The 14,205-nt window shown below is 48.1% G+C and overlaps 1 protein-coding gene across 2 annotated transcripts in view; it reads right to left on the bottom strand.

Moving 5' to 3' along the window:
- Nucleotides 1-1,210: 1,210 nt before the first annotated feature.
- SLC24A4 (solute carrier family 24 member 4) overlaps nt 1,211-14,205 on the bottom strand; it is a 109,276-nt gene continuing 96,281 nt past the window's right edge. For both annotated transcript variants that reach the window (XM_016205720.2, XM_087818519.1), the window contains 5 exons: nt 10,257-10,423; nt 7,180-7,294; nt 5,036-5,148; nt 4,530-4,595; nt 1,211-3,442 (listed from right to left, as the gene is read on the bottom strand). In XM_016205720.2, the coding sequence (XP_016061206.1) occupies nt 3,290-3,442; nt 4,530-4,595; nt 5,036-5,148; nt 7,180-7,294; nt 10,257-10,423 (614 nt within the window). In that variant the 3' untranslated portion in view covers nt 1,211-3,289. The remainder of the gene's footprint in view (nt 3,443-4,529; nt 4,596-5,035; nt 5,149-7,179; nt 7,295-10,256; nt 10,424-14,205) is intronic.

The raw sequence follows: 14,205 nt of genomic DNA on the forward strand, positions 1-14,205 counted from the left end.
CTGGCTTCTGCTAAATCTGAGACTTACAAATCCTCATCAAAGGGAAGAGGCCCTGGGCCTGGGGCAGCCCAGGAGGGGGTCTCTGGTCGGGTCTGCACGACTGCTCTATAGTAATGTGTAGGCCCCACCTGGTTTAACTCCGGGAGGGTTAGTGCCTTATCAGCTGCTCAGGTCTATAAAGGCAGGGGGGTTGACGGGCGGAAGCAAGAAAGAGCCCTTACAGGTGGGGGGGAAGGAGCTGATGAAAGCTCACAGGGCTGCAAGGTCCGTGCACATGGACGAACATGAATGCAGCACAGGGGCCTGCTGATGGTGGCTTACAGGAGGGTGGGATGAGTCTGACCTGCCCCCAGCCCCCTTAACCATTGGTCTCTCACTACAGCTGATCCAGAACCTTCTTTCAGAGCCAGGTTCTCAAGATACCACGCACCTTCCACCCGGACCACGCTTGGGCTGGTAAACTCCTCCTTCTACAGACATTTTCTGAGTGCAATAGTTCACTTTTCTTTTCTGCCCCCAATTACAAGAGTTACATTTTTTTTAATTGCCTCTTTTTGTAGCAGTGTAATTACCCTGTGCTAATTAGCTTTGGGGATAAAATAAAGGAAGTATTTCTGCATAGTGATAAAAGCATTATTGTAAAATGAAGGCCTAATTAATCAAGCAATTCTTTAAACTTGTGATGGAAAAATATGTTAAACATAAATTTTCACCTACAGCATATATATAGTTTCCTAAGTACAATAAATGCATAAATCCTTTAAGGAAGTAACATTGGCACATTAAAGTCAGAAGAGAATTAACCCAGAGTGCGCTACATATTAAGAACATTATGTTTTAGTCTCAGACTGTAACCGCAGTCTACTTTATAATCTCTTAGGATTCTGCTGAGGAAAAGGCCGGTAATTAGGATGTGTTCTCTGAAAACTATACAAGCGTTCAGACAAGTGACACCAGCAGGGACATCATCTGGGGCCACGCAGCCTGTGCCTTGACGCTAAAAGTATTTTTGGGTCTTTATCGGGAAAAGTGTAGGGACATCGGATAGGGACAGATGTTAGGATAGACGAGTTGCGGCACTCGGGAGTCAAGTAAATATCTGATGAAGTTTTCACTCAAGTAATAAAAACCAACCACAGGGCAAAAGCACACCCACACCTGCACCTCCCTCCCCCAAGGACGGCCAACCCCCTGGGCTGGCTGAGCCAAGACGGGTGATAATCTGGAGCTCAGCCTCCACTCTGCTTCTTACTGGCCATTGACCTAGAGTCACCTGATAGCTTCAGGACTAAATTTTCTGTTAAAAGGGAGCATAATCCCTACTTACATCATAGGGGGGTTGAGACTAAAGACAGAGACAGATGTGCTTTGAAACCCAATGAGTCTGTAAGACAGAGAGGACCAGGCCAGCTATGCTAAGAGGAGAGAGTGTCCTGAGGGCTGAGAAACCCTTGCATCTTAAGTTTATAATGACGACCTATGGCTTCCCTGGCCTCCCACTTAGCTAATTTCTTAAGAAAATCACCTTTGTCCTCAACTTGAAGACCACTGAGCCCCATCTCTAGGTAAAGCAACAAAAAGAAGTCTTCACGTGGTGTAACTGCTAACACTGATGTAAACTCAGGGCAGAAGCCTGGAGATGGCGTTCTGGCCCGTCTTAGGCTCACGCTAACTTCAAGGACACAAGCTTGAACACTTCTTCCTTCTGGACTTCAGGAGGCCTTAAAGAGCACAGCACAAAATCCCACCTCCGTCACGATCTCTGTGTCTCAGGAAGGAATCAGCTATTGCAATTCAATGCATCACCAATGACTGATTACTGGTGAGTCGCTAAAAACCTCCTTTCCTCTCACCATCGCGGGCAATTCCCACACAGTCTTACGTGCAAAATAGCTCAATGTTAAAAGTGCATCAGATCTGATAGGCTTTTGCGATAGAAACATTAAAAAAATAAAAATACCTCTATATAAAATTAATTGTGCTTTCTTTTTCAGAAACCACAAATGGTTTGTGTTCGTAAATCTTTTTAATATATACTGGAGAGCTAGGAAGCGGTCGAGAATTGTTTAATATTTTTCTATTTTTGCATCAGCCTCTCATCCTTGGCTTTGCATGTGTAGTGAACTGTAAGATTCAAGAAACTGAGCTCTAAACATTCCAAGTTCCGGTTCCAGGAAATCTCTCTTCATGCCATTAACCGTTACCGCTGGCACACCCATTCCAATTCAGCAGGCTATGAAATTTGTTGGGCATATAAACAATTGGGTCTTTCAACAGGATGGTTCTGAGAGTAGAGCATTAACAAAGAAACGACCAACCCAAAGGGACAGTGTGTCGTGCCACACGGAAGGTCTGGAATGCATGGCCGTGAACTACGATCGCCGCCGCCTCTGAATTAGCACCGTTTCGATGTTAGTCTCTCGCTCTCTCCCAAGTTCCAAACCAAGCGTCTCAGCGTCCCCGCAACACGATGCACACAGCATTTGTTTTCTGTGAGTGTCACCTCTTGGGCCTCATCATGGTCCTTGTGTATGGACTATTTTTCAAGTATGATGATCTATAGGACATTTTATTTTTAATATTTCATTGCTCATTCTCTGAATGCATCAATGAAAATAAGAGTACTGTGTTCTTGTTTTCTCTCTTCTGCTATAAAAAAAACACAAACGAACCCAAAAAACCTGAAAAACTGTTTCCATTCTTCCAATTTGTGCAGAAAAAGGGGTGGGATGTCTGCCGTCATGGCCCCGCACCCCCAGTAGGTTGTGAGTGCTCCCCTCCAAACCGTGAGTGCTCCAGCAGAAGTTGGCGGCTCTTCGCAGCACAGGCCACCAAAGGAACTCACCCCGTCTGGCCCGGAGGAGACACTTGAGGACAACATTCCTATTTGCACTTGCCCCAGGAAACCTCACCTTCACCGACCGCCTCATTTCTGAGGATGTCGCAAAACAGAAAGACAAACTGCACACAGAAGTCCTTCTGATCGAGGTGTCTGAGAGAGATGATACACATGCCACATCCCTGTGACTGGCAGCTCAGGTCTGAGAAGCTGCTCAAATAGCGGCCCCCAAATCTTGCCTTTTTGGGGGGCAGAACTCCAAAGAGGAGGTGGATGCCCAGCAGCCTGGCCTATGACCAAAGACCACGCTGGCTCTTCCTTCCAGTGTAAGAAAGACCAGACAGTGGCTGGTGGCTGGTGGCTGCCGGTGCAGGAGACTCATGGGGGGGGAGAGGGGAGGACCCTAGCGTCAGTGTCCAGGACAGCTCCCAGGGGGGCAGCGGCTCAGCTTTAGTCATCTTCTCGGCACATCGGCAAGTTGACAAAGGTGAAGACGTTAAACTCTATCATAATGGAAAAGCACAAGAAGATGGCGTAGAGAACCAGCACGTAGACGCCCAGCTTCCAGTCCAGTCTCCACTTGTTTAGGTGGATGCCGAGGACCTGGCAGGAGAGAGTGCAAGCATTGGGTTCAGGCACAGAAATAAATATAAAAGGCCTTTTTACCAGAAAACTACAAACTATGAACCCCAAAACTTCTAAAATGTGGGCTGGAGCAGAAGGTGCTGCCAGGATCAGCGTGAGCCCTGCAGACTTTAGACCTGTCCGATTGCAGGGCGAGGCCCTGGCCCAAGCCTCTGACTCCAGTGACACACGCCAGCTGCCCTCAGGGGATGGGCCCTCCCCAGCCCAGACCTTCTCTAGCGACAACTAGGGTCTTCCACGGGGTCCTCCCTTTGCTTCAGGACTTGGCATCTTCAGCAAACGTCCAAGGCTCCTGTTGGCCCACAGTCGGCAAACCTCAGCTTGGGCCAATATTTTCTACTTGTGTGTGTATTTGGAGAGGGGGCTGGAACACACCCTCCTTCTAAATTCTTCCGACTCTCCCACACTCCCCTCTACTACCTTCTCTTATCCCTGAATCGAGGCTTCCTAAGGGTTGGGCCACAGTTACATCAGAGCAATGTCTCGGGTCCTACAGAGACAGACCAAGCTGGGTATCAATCCCGGCTTTGCCATTTCCTAACCGCGTGACCTTGGGCAAGTTACTCAACCCCTGAGCCTTGATTTCTTCCATAAATTGGGACTGGTATCATCGGGTGTTTGTAAGGACTGAATAAATCAGCAGTGGTAGAGTTTAGCACAGTCCTAGGCACACGGAGTATGCAGCCCTGAGTTTCACTGTGTGCCAGTCCTGAGGCCTGACTATCACACCCCCATCTGCCAGCTCAGACGGGCTGTGGGAGGATTTCTCTCCTAGTGAGAGGGGACGGACCGGGCAGCCAGAAGAGAGGAAAGTCATTCTCTTCCTCTGGTGACTTCTTAGTCGTTCAGGGAACAGTGCAGTGGTAGGTGCCAACATTCTTGGCACAGCTTGTGTCTGGGGGTATCTGAATTGATATGCTTCCTCGGCTTTGCCCCTCACTGCCAGGAGAAAGCGAGAGGGGTTTCAGAGACACGTAAGCGACCCGGCAGAGCCCGATGAAATGAATATGCACGAGGCATCTATTCTGGAAACGTGAAAACTCACGGTGAGCGCCACGGAGCCCAGCAGCAGCACCACGGAGTAGACCAGGCCCCGGCTGTTGATCTTCACCTGCGGAAACAAACACGTGCCGGAATCGCTAGGCTGCTCAGCGCCCGCCCGTCTGGGGGCCCAGCTGCTGCGGTTTAGACCCCCCACCCGCATCTGGAAAGCGCAGGTGGGTGTTCAGGGTGAGCATGTGGCTGCGGGCGATCAGCTAACTGTGGCTTCAAGTCTTGGCTCTGCTTGTCTGCCCAGGAGAGGACAGGCAGGCCAGCGGCTGAGACAGGGGCAGAAGCACCGGTGAGCGCCGGGCAAACAGGGGCCTCCCCCTGCAGGCGCCCCTCAGGCTGCTCTGCAAGCCTTTGCAGAAAGTGGGTGCCGGGGTGCCAAGGAGAAGGGAGTGTGTCCCCAGAGCCCTCGGCTGGGAGAGGGCCACCACCACCGTCTCTCCCATGAGACACACGTGCCTGGTGTCTGTGTTGCTTACTAAGGAGGTGAGAGGAACTGACCGTGGATCCGTAATTGATAACCATGGTCTGCAGACCCCACGGAATGCCGAGCCCCACGAGGATGTCGAACACGTTGCTTCCTATGGTGTTAGAGACTGCCATGTCGCCAAGGCCTGGAGGGGACGATCGACATGTGTCATTCATGAGGAGCAGGTCACGGAAATCGCTGTTCTTTCCCTTAACTGTCCTACTAGTGCTGCTCCTTAGGGATTCCTTCTTCACAGACCCCACAGTCCTAAACCTCTTTTCCAAGATCTAAGACCCACTCCCCGCATAAGTTCTATAGGGGCCTGGTATGGGCTGAATGGTGACCCCCCCCCCCCAGGTTCATATGCTGGAGTCTAACTTACAGCGCCTTAGAAGGTGACCTGGTTTAGAGGCAGGGTGTTTACAGAGGTGACCAAAATGAGGTCATGAGAGTGGGCCCTAATCCAATATGACTGGCTACCTTAGAAAAGGGGGAAACTTGGACCCAGACAGCACAGGGAGAAAGTCATGTGGATGTGAGGATCGTCATCTATAAGCCAAGGACAGAGGCCTGGAACACATTTTCCCTCACAGCCCCCAGGACAACTCAGATTTGCTGACACCTTGGTCTCAGACTCCCAGCCTCCAGACGGCATAAGCTGCTGTTGTGTGCGCCTCCCAGTGGGTGGAACTTGGTTAGAGCTGCCCCGGGAATCTAATACAGGGCCCTGCATCTTTCTCCTGCCAGGTCTGTCAGCCGATGATCTCTGAGAAGCCACTACATGCTTCACCTCACATAACCCCCAGCTGCTCTGGGAGGGACGGGGCATTGTCCTCATGTGGCAGATGATGAAGCTAAGGCTGGAGACGTGCCCGAGGTCACATGGTTTGTGAGTGGTCCAGCGTCCTTCACACGGAGCCATGACGTGTACTGGTGGCCCAGGCAATGGCAGTGTGACCTTGGCTCGGGCGATAGGGAGTCTGGTCTTAAGCCCTGGCGGCTTCCAGTGGGTGAACTCTTTTCTCCCAACCAGGCTACAAGCACCTTGGAGGGCGGGGGCCATGCCAGCACCCTCCCCTTCCTGCCCCACTGTCCAGTATCGTACTAGCCACTCAATCTGAGGAGCTTCATCACTCGAGGGGCATTAGAAGTTAGAAAACAAGCTTTTACCAATGAGACGCACGCCGGCTGAAATCTGTCCCAACCTGGCCACTCAGCCCTAATTCGACCTGACTGTCACCATCTCGTACACATAGAGGTGGTGTGGGAGGAACAGCCTGGAACACAAATGCCTGTAACGGTAAGACTGCTGTGGGCACTGAGAAGCCTGCGCCAACTTCCAGATGACTGACTTGCCTGCACGTGACGACCACTCCCTGGCGTAAGCCAGGCCCCTCCTCCTCTGCCCTGCTCCTGTCACCCGCTGACCTCCGGGACACAGTTCCTTCCTCAGGGCCCATATTTTCCCTCCCTGCCTGCACTGTCAGCATCTGAGCAGCTCAGTCCTGTCAGGAGCACATCTCTGGGACACCGGCCTCCTGGTCTCCCAGGTAAAATGCAGGAATGCCCAGCAACTGTTTGGGCCCAGCTACTTGCCCTGGTGAGGAGGCGGGCACTATGGGCAGCTCGGGGGCATGAGTTTGGGAGGAGATGAGCGTGTCTCAGGCCTGGCGGGCGTCCTGCTCTGCACAGGTGCTGCCCCTGGAGGAACCTGGCAGTGCTGGCTTCCAAATCTGAGCACGCCACGCGCTGTCCCCGTCTCCAAAGCCAGCTTTCTCTCTGGGTGCTTCTCTCCTCTCCTCTCCTGTCTCCTCTGAGATGTCACCCCATTACTCACCCGCTCTGCCTTCCCGGGACCCGAGCATTTCTTGTTACTACCTCATTAGCTATAAGAAGCCTGGGCTTTGGCTTCGTTCAGTCTCACGCTGGTGATTTCAGAGCAAGTTCATTTTTATACAGCTGCACGCACACAGATGCTTCCCGGGGTCTGGAGGAGCTCGTCTTGGTAGCATTCTCCCCATGGGTGGGACCTGATACATGTGCTCTCCAGGCGTCACAGTTTCCCCCACAGCAGAACTTAACTACCAGCCACGAGGCCATCAGCTGTGACTGGGGCAGGGCGAGGGGCCTGCGTGGTGCTGATGCTGTGGGGGCCGAGGCGCGAGGTGTGCTGTACCTTGTCTCGCCACGATTAAGCTGGCCATGCAGTCTGGGACGCTCGTGCCCGCTGCCAGGAAAGTGATGCCCATGATGACGTCAGGGATCCCAAATGTGTACCCGATAATAGTCACCTGCAGAAGAAAGGGGCACGTTGTTTATCCCAAGGGCTTTTAACTTGAACGTAGTACTGCTGCGACCAATGAAAAAATCTGGAATATGGTTTTGTTTTAAAAACATCTTTTGAGTGTTCTCCCCCCCTCCCCCCATTACGGGAGTAATATGCATTCACTGTTTTTAAAAGTTTAGAAAAGAAAGTAAAAGGAAGATTAAAAATCACCTACCATTTCTCAAGACCCACAGACAAATACTATTAACACTTCCCATCAGCCAGTGGTCCCCACTCTTGACCATGCAGAAAGGCCTCTGGCAGGCTTGTTAAAATGCAGCTGCCAGGCCCTACTGCCAGCGTTCCTGATTCAGGGGGTCTGGGGTGAAGCCCAAGAAGCTGCATCCCTAACACGTTCCCAGGTGATTGAGACCCTGCGACTGCTGGTCTGGGAGCCACATTTGAAAACCACTGCTTTAGAATATATCCTTGACCTTTTCGGTGTATTTCGAAAAAATGAAATCAGATTATACTATCAACATATATTTTGCGACATTTGTTTCATATAATAATACACTGTGAATACCTTTCCACCTCAAATACGCAACTACATTGTTTTAAACTGATGCACAGATTTCACTGTATGGCTATGAAGTTTTACGCAATCCCTCACTGTTGGACATTGAGGAGGTTTCCTTTTTGGCTCTGATGATACCTCTGCATAGAAGTAACATTTATTGAGCACTTACTGTATACCAGGTACGCTAGCAGGTGTTTTATTTTCACAGTCTCATGTTCTCTATTACTCACCACTCACTGGTAAGGGAGGCACTATTATTATGCCCATTTTCTGTCTAGAAAAACTGAGGGTCAGAGAGGCTAAGTAAGAATGCCTGGAGCCCTGGCCGGTGTGGCTCAGTTGGTTGGAGTGTTGTCCAACCAGAAGGTGGTGGGTTTGATTCCTGATAAGTACATGGCCGAGAGGCCAGCACATACTGCTTGGGTAGAAATTAGGCTAACATGTGGCCCTGCCCGGGTGGCTCAGTTGGTTGGACAATCATCCAACCACCACAAGGTCTCGGTTTCGGTTCCTGATCAGGGCACACACCTAAGCTGCAGGTTTGATCCCCGGTCAGGGCACTTATGGGAGGCAACTGATCGATGTTTTTTTCTCTCTCTCTTTTCCCGCCTTCCCCTTTCTCTAAAAGAAAAAAAAATCAATAAAAAATAATATATATATATCCTCGGGTAAGAAAAAAAGGGAAAGAAATGAGGCTATTCCACTACTTCCTGCAGTAGTAGAAATTCCCCTAAATGGAGGTCGGCTGAAGTTCAAAACCGCTGGGAGGAGAGCCTCAGCCAGGTGGCCCCTCTGACTCCTGGCCAGGCCATTTGCTAAGACTCTGCTTTACGAAGTGGCGGTGGGAGAGTCAGTAAATGTCCAACCTCACCACTAATTGGTAGAGCTGATTTAATAATACTGTTATTTTCCATAATTAGAGAGGAAAAATTTTCACACATTCGTTAATTTGATCTTCCCTAATTCTCACACCCACTCAGATGTCATGAAATGTTGTTTGGGGGATGCATTTTAGTAAGAGGAATCACTGGATTCTTAAAAATCAAATGTAAAGATGGGCTGGCCTTTAACCCTAGCTGGAAAATTTTAAGTATGCAGATTCAATTCACTGAAGGCGTAGCCTTCGTTATCTTTGACTGACGCGCTTTCTGGGAAGTTTGGGTAATAGCTATTTCCAGCTCCTGCCCCACCCCAACACACACACACGCACACGCACACGAGCACACGCACAGGCACGTGCACGCCAGCATCTATGGAGACTGTGACCTTCATCTGACAAGCCTGGAGCAGCCAGCGTTGGCTGCGTGGCATGGTGAAAACAGCTGCTATGACAGCCGTGAGCAATTTTCTGTGCTGCCAGCTCCGACCGTGACGCCCACACGGACACGTCTCCTCCCAGTCACCTTCTCAGACAGTGGTGACCTTCCCCGTTTTGTAGAGGGGGTGGCCATGGGCCAGAGAACCTGGGGGAGAAGGGGGAAGGGGACCGGGAAGAGGAGAGGAAGGACCCCACAGGCAGGTACACAGGGCAGGGGGCAGGCGCTCCTGCTCGGCCCAGCCGGCCCAGGACGGTTTGCGCAGAGAGCCGCGACGCGGGGCCAGAGGAGCTGCCGAGCGGCTGTGCCAGTGCCTCTCTACCTGCGAAACTTCAGCCCAGATGGCACTGAAAATTCCAGCAACAGACCGAGAGGCAGTTCCGAATAGCGGTTGAGATCGTGGACTCGGGAACAGTAGGCCAGGGCTCTCATGCCAACCTAGGACTCACTCATGATGTCACTAATTGTGTAACAGATGCTAACTGTGCAACTAACTGGGCAAATTACTCAATCTCCATGTCTCAGTTTCCTCATCTGTAAAATGAGCGTAATAAAAATGGCTGTTATGAGGACTGAAATAATTTACATACAGTTTATGCATGTGCCTGAACATAGAAAGGGGAGAGGAACATCCCCTGGCAAGGGGCACAGAGGGCTGGGCTGCTTGCGTTCACCTCCCACTGACTCCAGTCTCCCTCACATTCCCCTGGCACCCTGGAAAGGATGGGGGCCTAGGGATCAGCCCTCTAGAGCTCTTCACAGAGACATCTTCAAGGTATCAGGCCCAGTCCTTGACTCCTGGTCCACGCCGCCCCCAGCCTATTACTCTGCCCATCCTGCCAGGTGTGAGGTGTCACCTCCATCCCCCATGCTCGCCTTGCATGCAAGTGCCACACTGTACTCTCTGGGTACCTGGGGCATAGCTCAGTGCATGCGCCTCTGCCAATACCTTCTTACTGAAAAATAAGCCAAGGTCAGGGAGGCAGGTAACTTGCCAAAGATGACACAGCAGCGCCTGAGGTCACTCTCCCACCTCTGGCAGGTGCTGGGCAGGGGCTGCCTGTCCAGGCCACCTTGCTCCCACCACTCACCAGCCACACCATTAGGTAGGAGAAGACAGCAATCCACAGTGTGGCAGTGATGAAGGTGACCATGAAGAACTTCTCCCAGCGAGGCTTGCTGCAGTTGGGGATGGTGATGCACAGGAGGAAGATGAGTGGCCAGGTGAACATCCACTTGGCTTTGTCCCCTCTTGTCGCTGCAGGGGGATGGGACAGAGCCAGAAGGGATGGGGAGAGAAATACACACTGGGTTACACACCTGTCAGTCTACCTGTCAGTTTATTTTTTCAAGCCAAACAAGAGAATGCTACCAATGTGACTCCGAGCAACTGATCTCACAGAATCACATACCTCCATGATGTCACCCTAAAAGTGATCTTAGCAACACAATTCAGTAAGTGTTTGTTGATTGAATAACTTCAGTCAGTCCAAATCCTTCAGAGTAAGGAAAGTGAGACCCAGAACAGGAATAGACTTGTCCAGGGGAGGAGGAATGGGGATGCGGAAAATGGATGGGCTTAGGAATCAGACAGATCCGGGCTGGCCTTCAAATGGCCTGGAGAAATCCCATCAAGCCTACTTAGTCCTCTGATAATCACATTTGTAGTACCAACAACACAGTAATCAATGTATTAAGTATTTGCTATGTGTGGCAGGCACGGTGCTGAATTCTTTGCATTGAGTAGTTTCTTCATCTGTTAAATGGGAACATTACCTCTTTCTTGGTTGTTGCAAGAATGATGTAATACAATATATATAAATCTCTCCCTCATGGAAAGGGAGAGCCCAGATCTGGAAATCTCAGCTGGTGATCCTTTGCCCCAAGGTCACAAACTCACCCCCAGGTAGATGTAAAACTAAAATGTGGGTGTCCTGGCTGGTAGGTATGACCTTGCCTGCTCCTACCAAAGGAATCCACAAATAATTCAACCAAGGAAAAGTGGCCCCCATAAACCACCAAGTACAAGCATAGTGTTCTTAATGAGCCACTGAGTATGTGTGCATATGCAGGCTCAACAATCAGCTGTGGGTGATGCCACTGAAAGAGTGGAGGGAGGGCCTATGAAAATTCTCTGCTCCGTAGAGATAAAACACTGGCAAAAATGGTCAGAATCAACCTTTTTCAGAACTTGGGAAATTAACTGAAGGCTTGTAGCAATCCAGGGAGTGTTTACTTAAGAAAACAGATGGGATCTCAGTAAGAACGGTGAGCTTTGTGGAGTTTTAACTTGCCCTATTTCCATTCCTCTCACCAGCTGTGGAGAAGCCTTGAAAACTAGCAGCCTGGCACCCCACCAGAGGGTGCAGGAAAGGTATGGAGCTCCTAAGTCCATTCCCAGAGAATGAGCAGTATTTGACCTGTCTGGTGCATTCTTGAAAGATCCCACTTCCAAGGGTGTCCTTATTTTTGCTGGAATCAGAGCTCAGCCAATGTGACTAGCCTTTTCCTTGGGGCATTTGTTGAAAACAATCAGAGGCAATTATTGCGCATCACACTGCCTAAGGTGATAGGTAACAGGACAAACAGTAAGTGGACTAAAAAGTTCACAATAAAAGCTGGGGGATGTGATATCTATAGAGGGCTTTGCAAAGCTCATACATATTTCTGGGAATCTGAAAACCACAAGCATGCATAGGGATGAGCCAAGGGTTATTTGCATGCTCAGGAAAGACTTGAGAATTCTCTAAGCTTTCACCTCTACTTAATGTTGAGGCTCTGAACAATCAAGAAGTGAAGGCTAAGGTAGAGTTGTAAACTGCCTGGTTGAGTGTTGAAGGTGTGTCCCCAAACACACATAACCCATCAGAGATGACTGGGAGACTTATTGGGTCCAGGCATCTAAGGCAATCTCTGTGCAATCATTAGATGACCTTAGGCTAAGCTAGCAGATATTTCAGTGGCCACACACAACAAAAAATACAGATTTTACAGAATTATTTGAGAAAAGTCACTAAACAAAAACAGCAATTAACAGTAACAATAAGCAGACCTGGGAAGGGAGAAGAATATATTTTCTAGAGTTGTCAAATTATATTATTTTAGATGCCCAGTTTTCAACAACAATAACAACAACAAATTGGGAGACATACAAAGAAACAAGAAAGTATGGCCCATACACAGGAAAAAAGCAGTCAGTAGAAACTATCTCTGAGGAATTCTAGACATTGGATTTACTAGACAAAGACTTTAAATCAGCTATTTTAAAATATGCACAAAGTTTTTTAAATGTCTAAAAAACTAAAGTATGAGAATAATTTCTCACCACAGAATATCAGAATAAAGAAATAAACAGTATAAAAAGAGCCAAAAGAAATTCTGGAATTAAGAAGTACAATCACTAAAGTGAAAAATTCACTAGATAGGCCCAACAGCAGATTTGAGCAGGAAGAAGAAACATATCAATGGCCGTGAAGTAGGTCAATGAGATTATATAGTCTCAGGAACAGAAAGAAAAAAGAATAAAGAAAAATGACTGTGTCTTAGAGACCTGTGGCACACCATCACATATGCCAATGTAGGGACAAAGAGAGTGCCAGACAGAGAGGAGAGAAGAAGGGGAAGGGAGATTATTTGAAGAACTCATATTCAAAAACTGCCCAAATCAGATGGAAAACATTAATATACACGTTCAAGAAGAATGCACATTCAGCTCAAATTCACATGGGACACTCTCCAGGATAATCATATGCTACATCATAAAACAAGCACCAATAAATTTAAAAGGATTTAAATCATGCCAAGTATGTTCTACAATCATTCCACAATGGAAAGAAATTAGAACTTGATAACAGAGGGAAAACTGGAAGATTCACAAATATGTGGAAGTTAAATAACACACTCCTAAATGACCAATGGGTCAAAGAAGAAATACCAAGGGAAATTAGAAGATACTTTGAGATGAATGAAAATGAAAATACCACATACCAAAACCTGTGGGCTGCAATAAAAGCAGTGCTTAGACCTTTATAGCTGTAAATGACTATATTAAAGGTCTTAAATCAGTGACCTAAACTTCTTAAGCAACAAAAATAGTAGAGCAAATTAAATCCCAAGAAAGCAGAAAGGAGGAAATCATTAAGATTAAAGTAGAAATAAATGAAATAAAAATTTTTTTTAAAAAAGAGAGAACCAATGAAACTAAAATTTGATTGTTTTAAAAGATCAACACAATTGACAAACCTTTAGCTGAAATGACCAAGCAAAAAAGAGGAAAGACTCAGATTACTAAAGCCATGAATGAAAGAGGGCCATTACCATGAACCTCACAGAAATAAAGAGAATTATTAAGGAATATGGTGAACAAGTGTGTCTTCACAATCAGATGACCCAGGTGAAACAGATGAAAATCTACAGACAGAAACTACCAAAGCTGACTAAAAAGCTGAGTAGATTTATAATAAGAGATTGACATAGTAATAAAAAGAACTTCCTTTAAAGTAAAGCCAGGGCCAGATGGCTTCATGGTGATTTCTACCAAATGTTTAAAGAATCAGCATGAATCCTTCACAAACTCTTCCCAGAGAAAGAAGGAGGAACATTTCCAAGCGCTCTCTATGAGGCCGCTGTTACACTGACATCCAAGCCAGACACCAAGAGAAAACTGTAGACTAATACCCCTTAAGCATATAGATGCAAAAATCCTTAATAAAATTCTGGCAAACTGCATCGAACAACGTATAAAAAATGATTATACACCTTGACCAAGTAGGACTTATCACAGGACTGCAAGCTTGGTGCAACGTATGAAGTTCAATCAGTCCAACAGACCAAGGTAACAGACTAAAGGACAAAACTGCAGGCATGTCCACTGAGGCAAAAAAGTCACTTGACAAAATCTAACGCCTTTTCATCATAAAACGCTCAAGAATCTAGGAATAGAGGAGAATTTCCTCAACCCAGGAAAGGGTGTAAAACCCACAGTTAACATCATACTTGATGGTGAAAGACTGAAAGCTTTCAACAAGCTGAGGGCGTCTG

Source organism: Miniopterus natalensis, chromosome 1, assembly GCF_054644295.1.
Source record: "Miniopterus natalensis isolate mMinNat1 chromosome 1, mMinNat1.hap1, whole genome shotgun sequence".
NCBI classification, from domain to species: Eukaryota; Metazoa; Chordata; class Mammalia; order Chiroptera; family Miniopteridae; genus Miniopterus; species Miniopterus natalensis.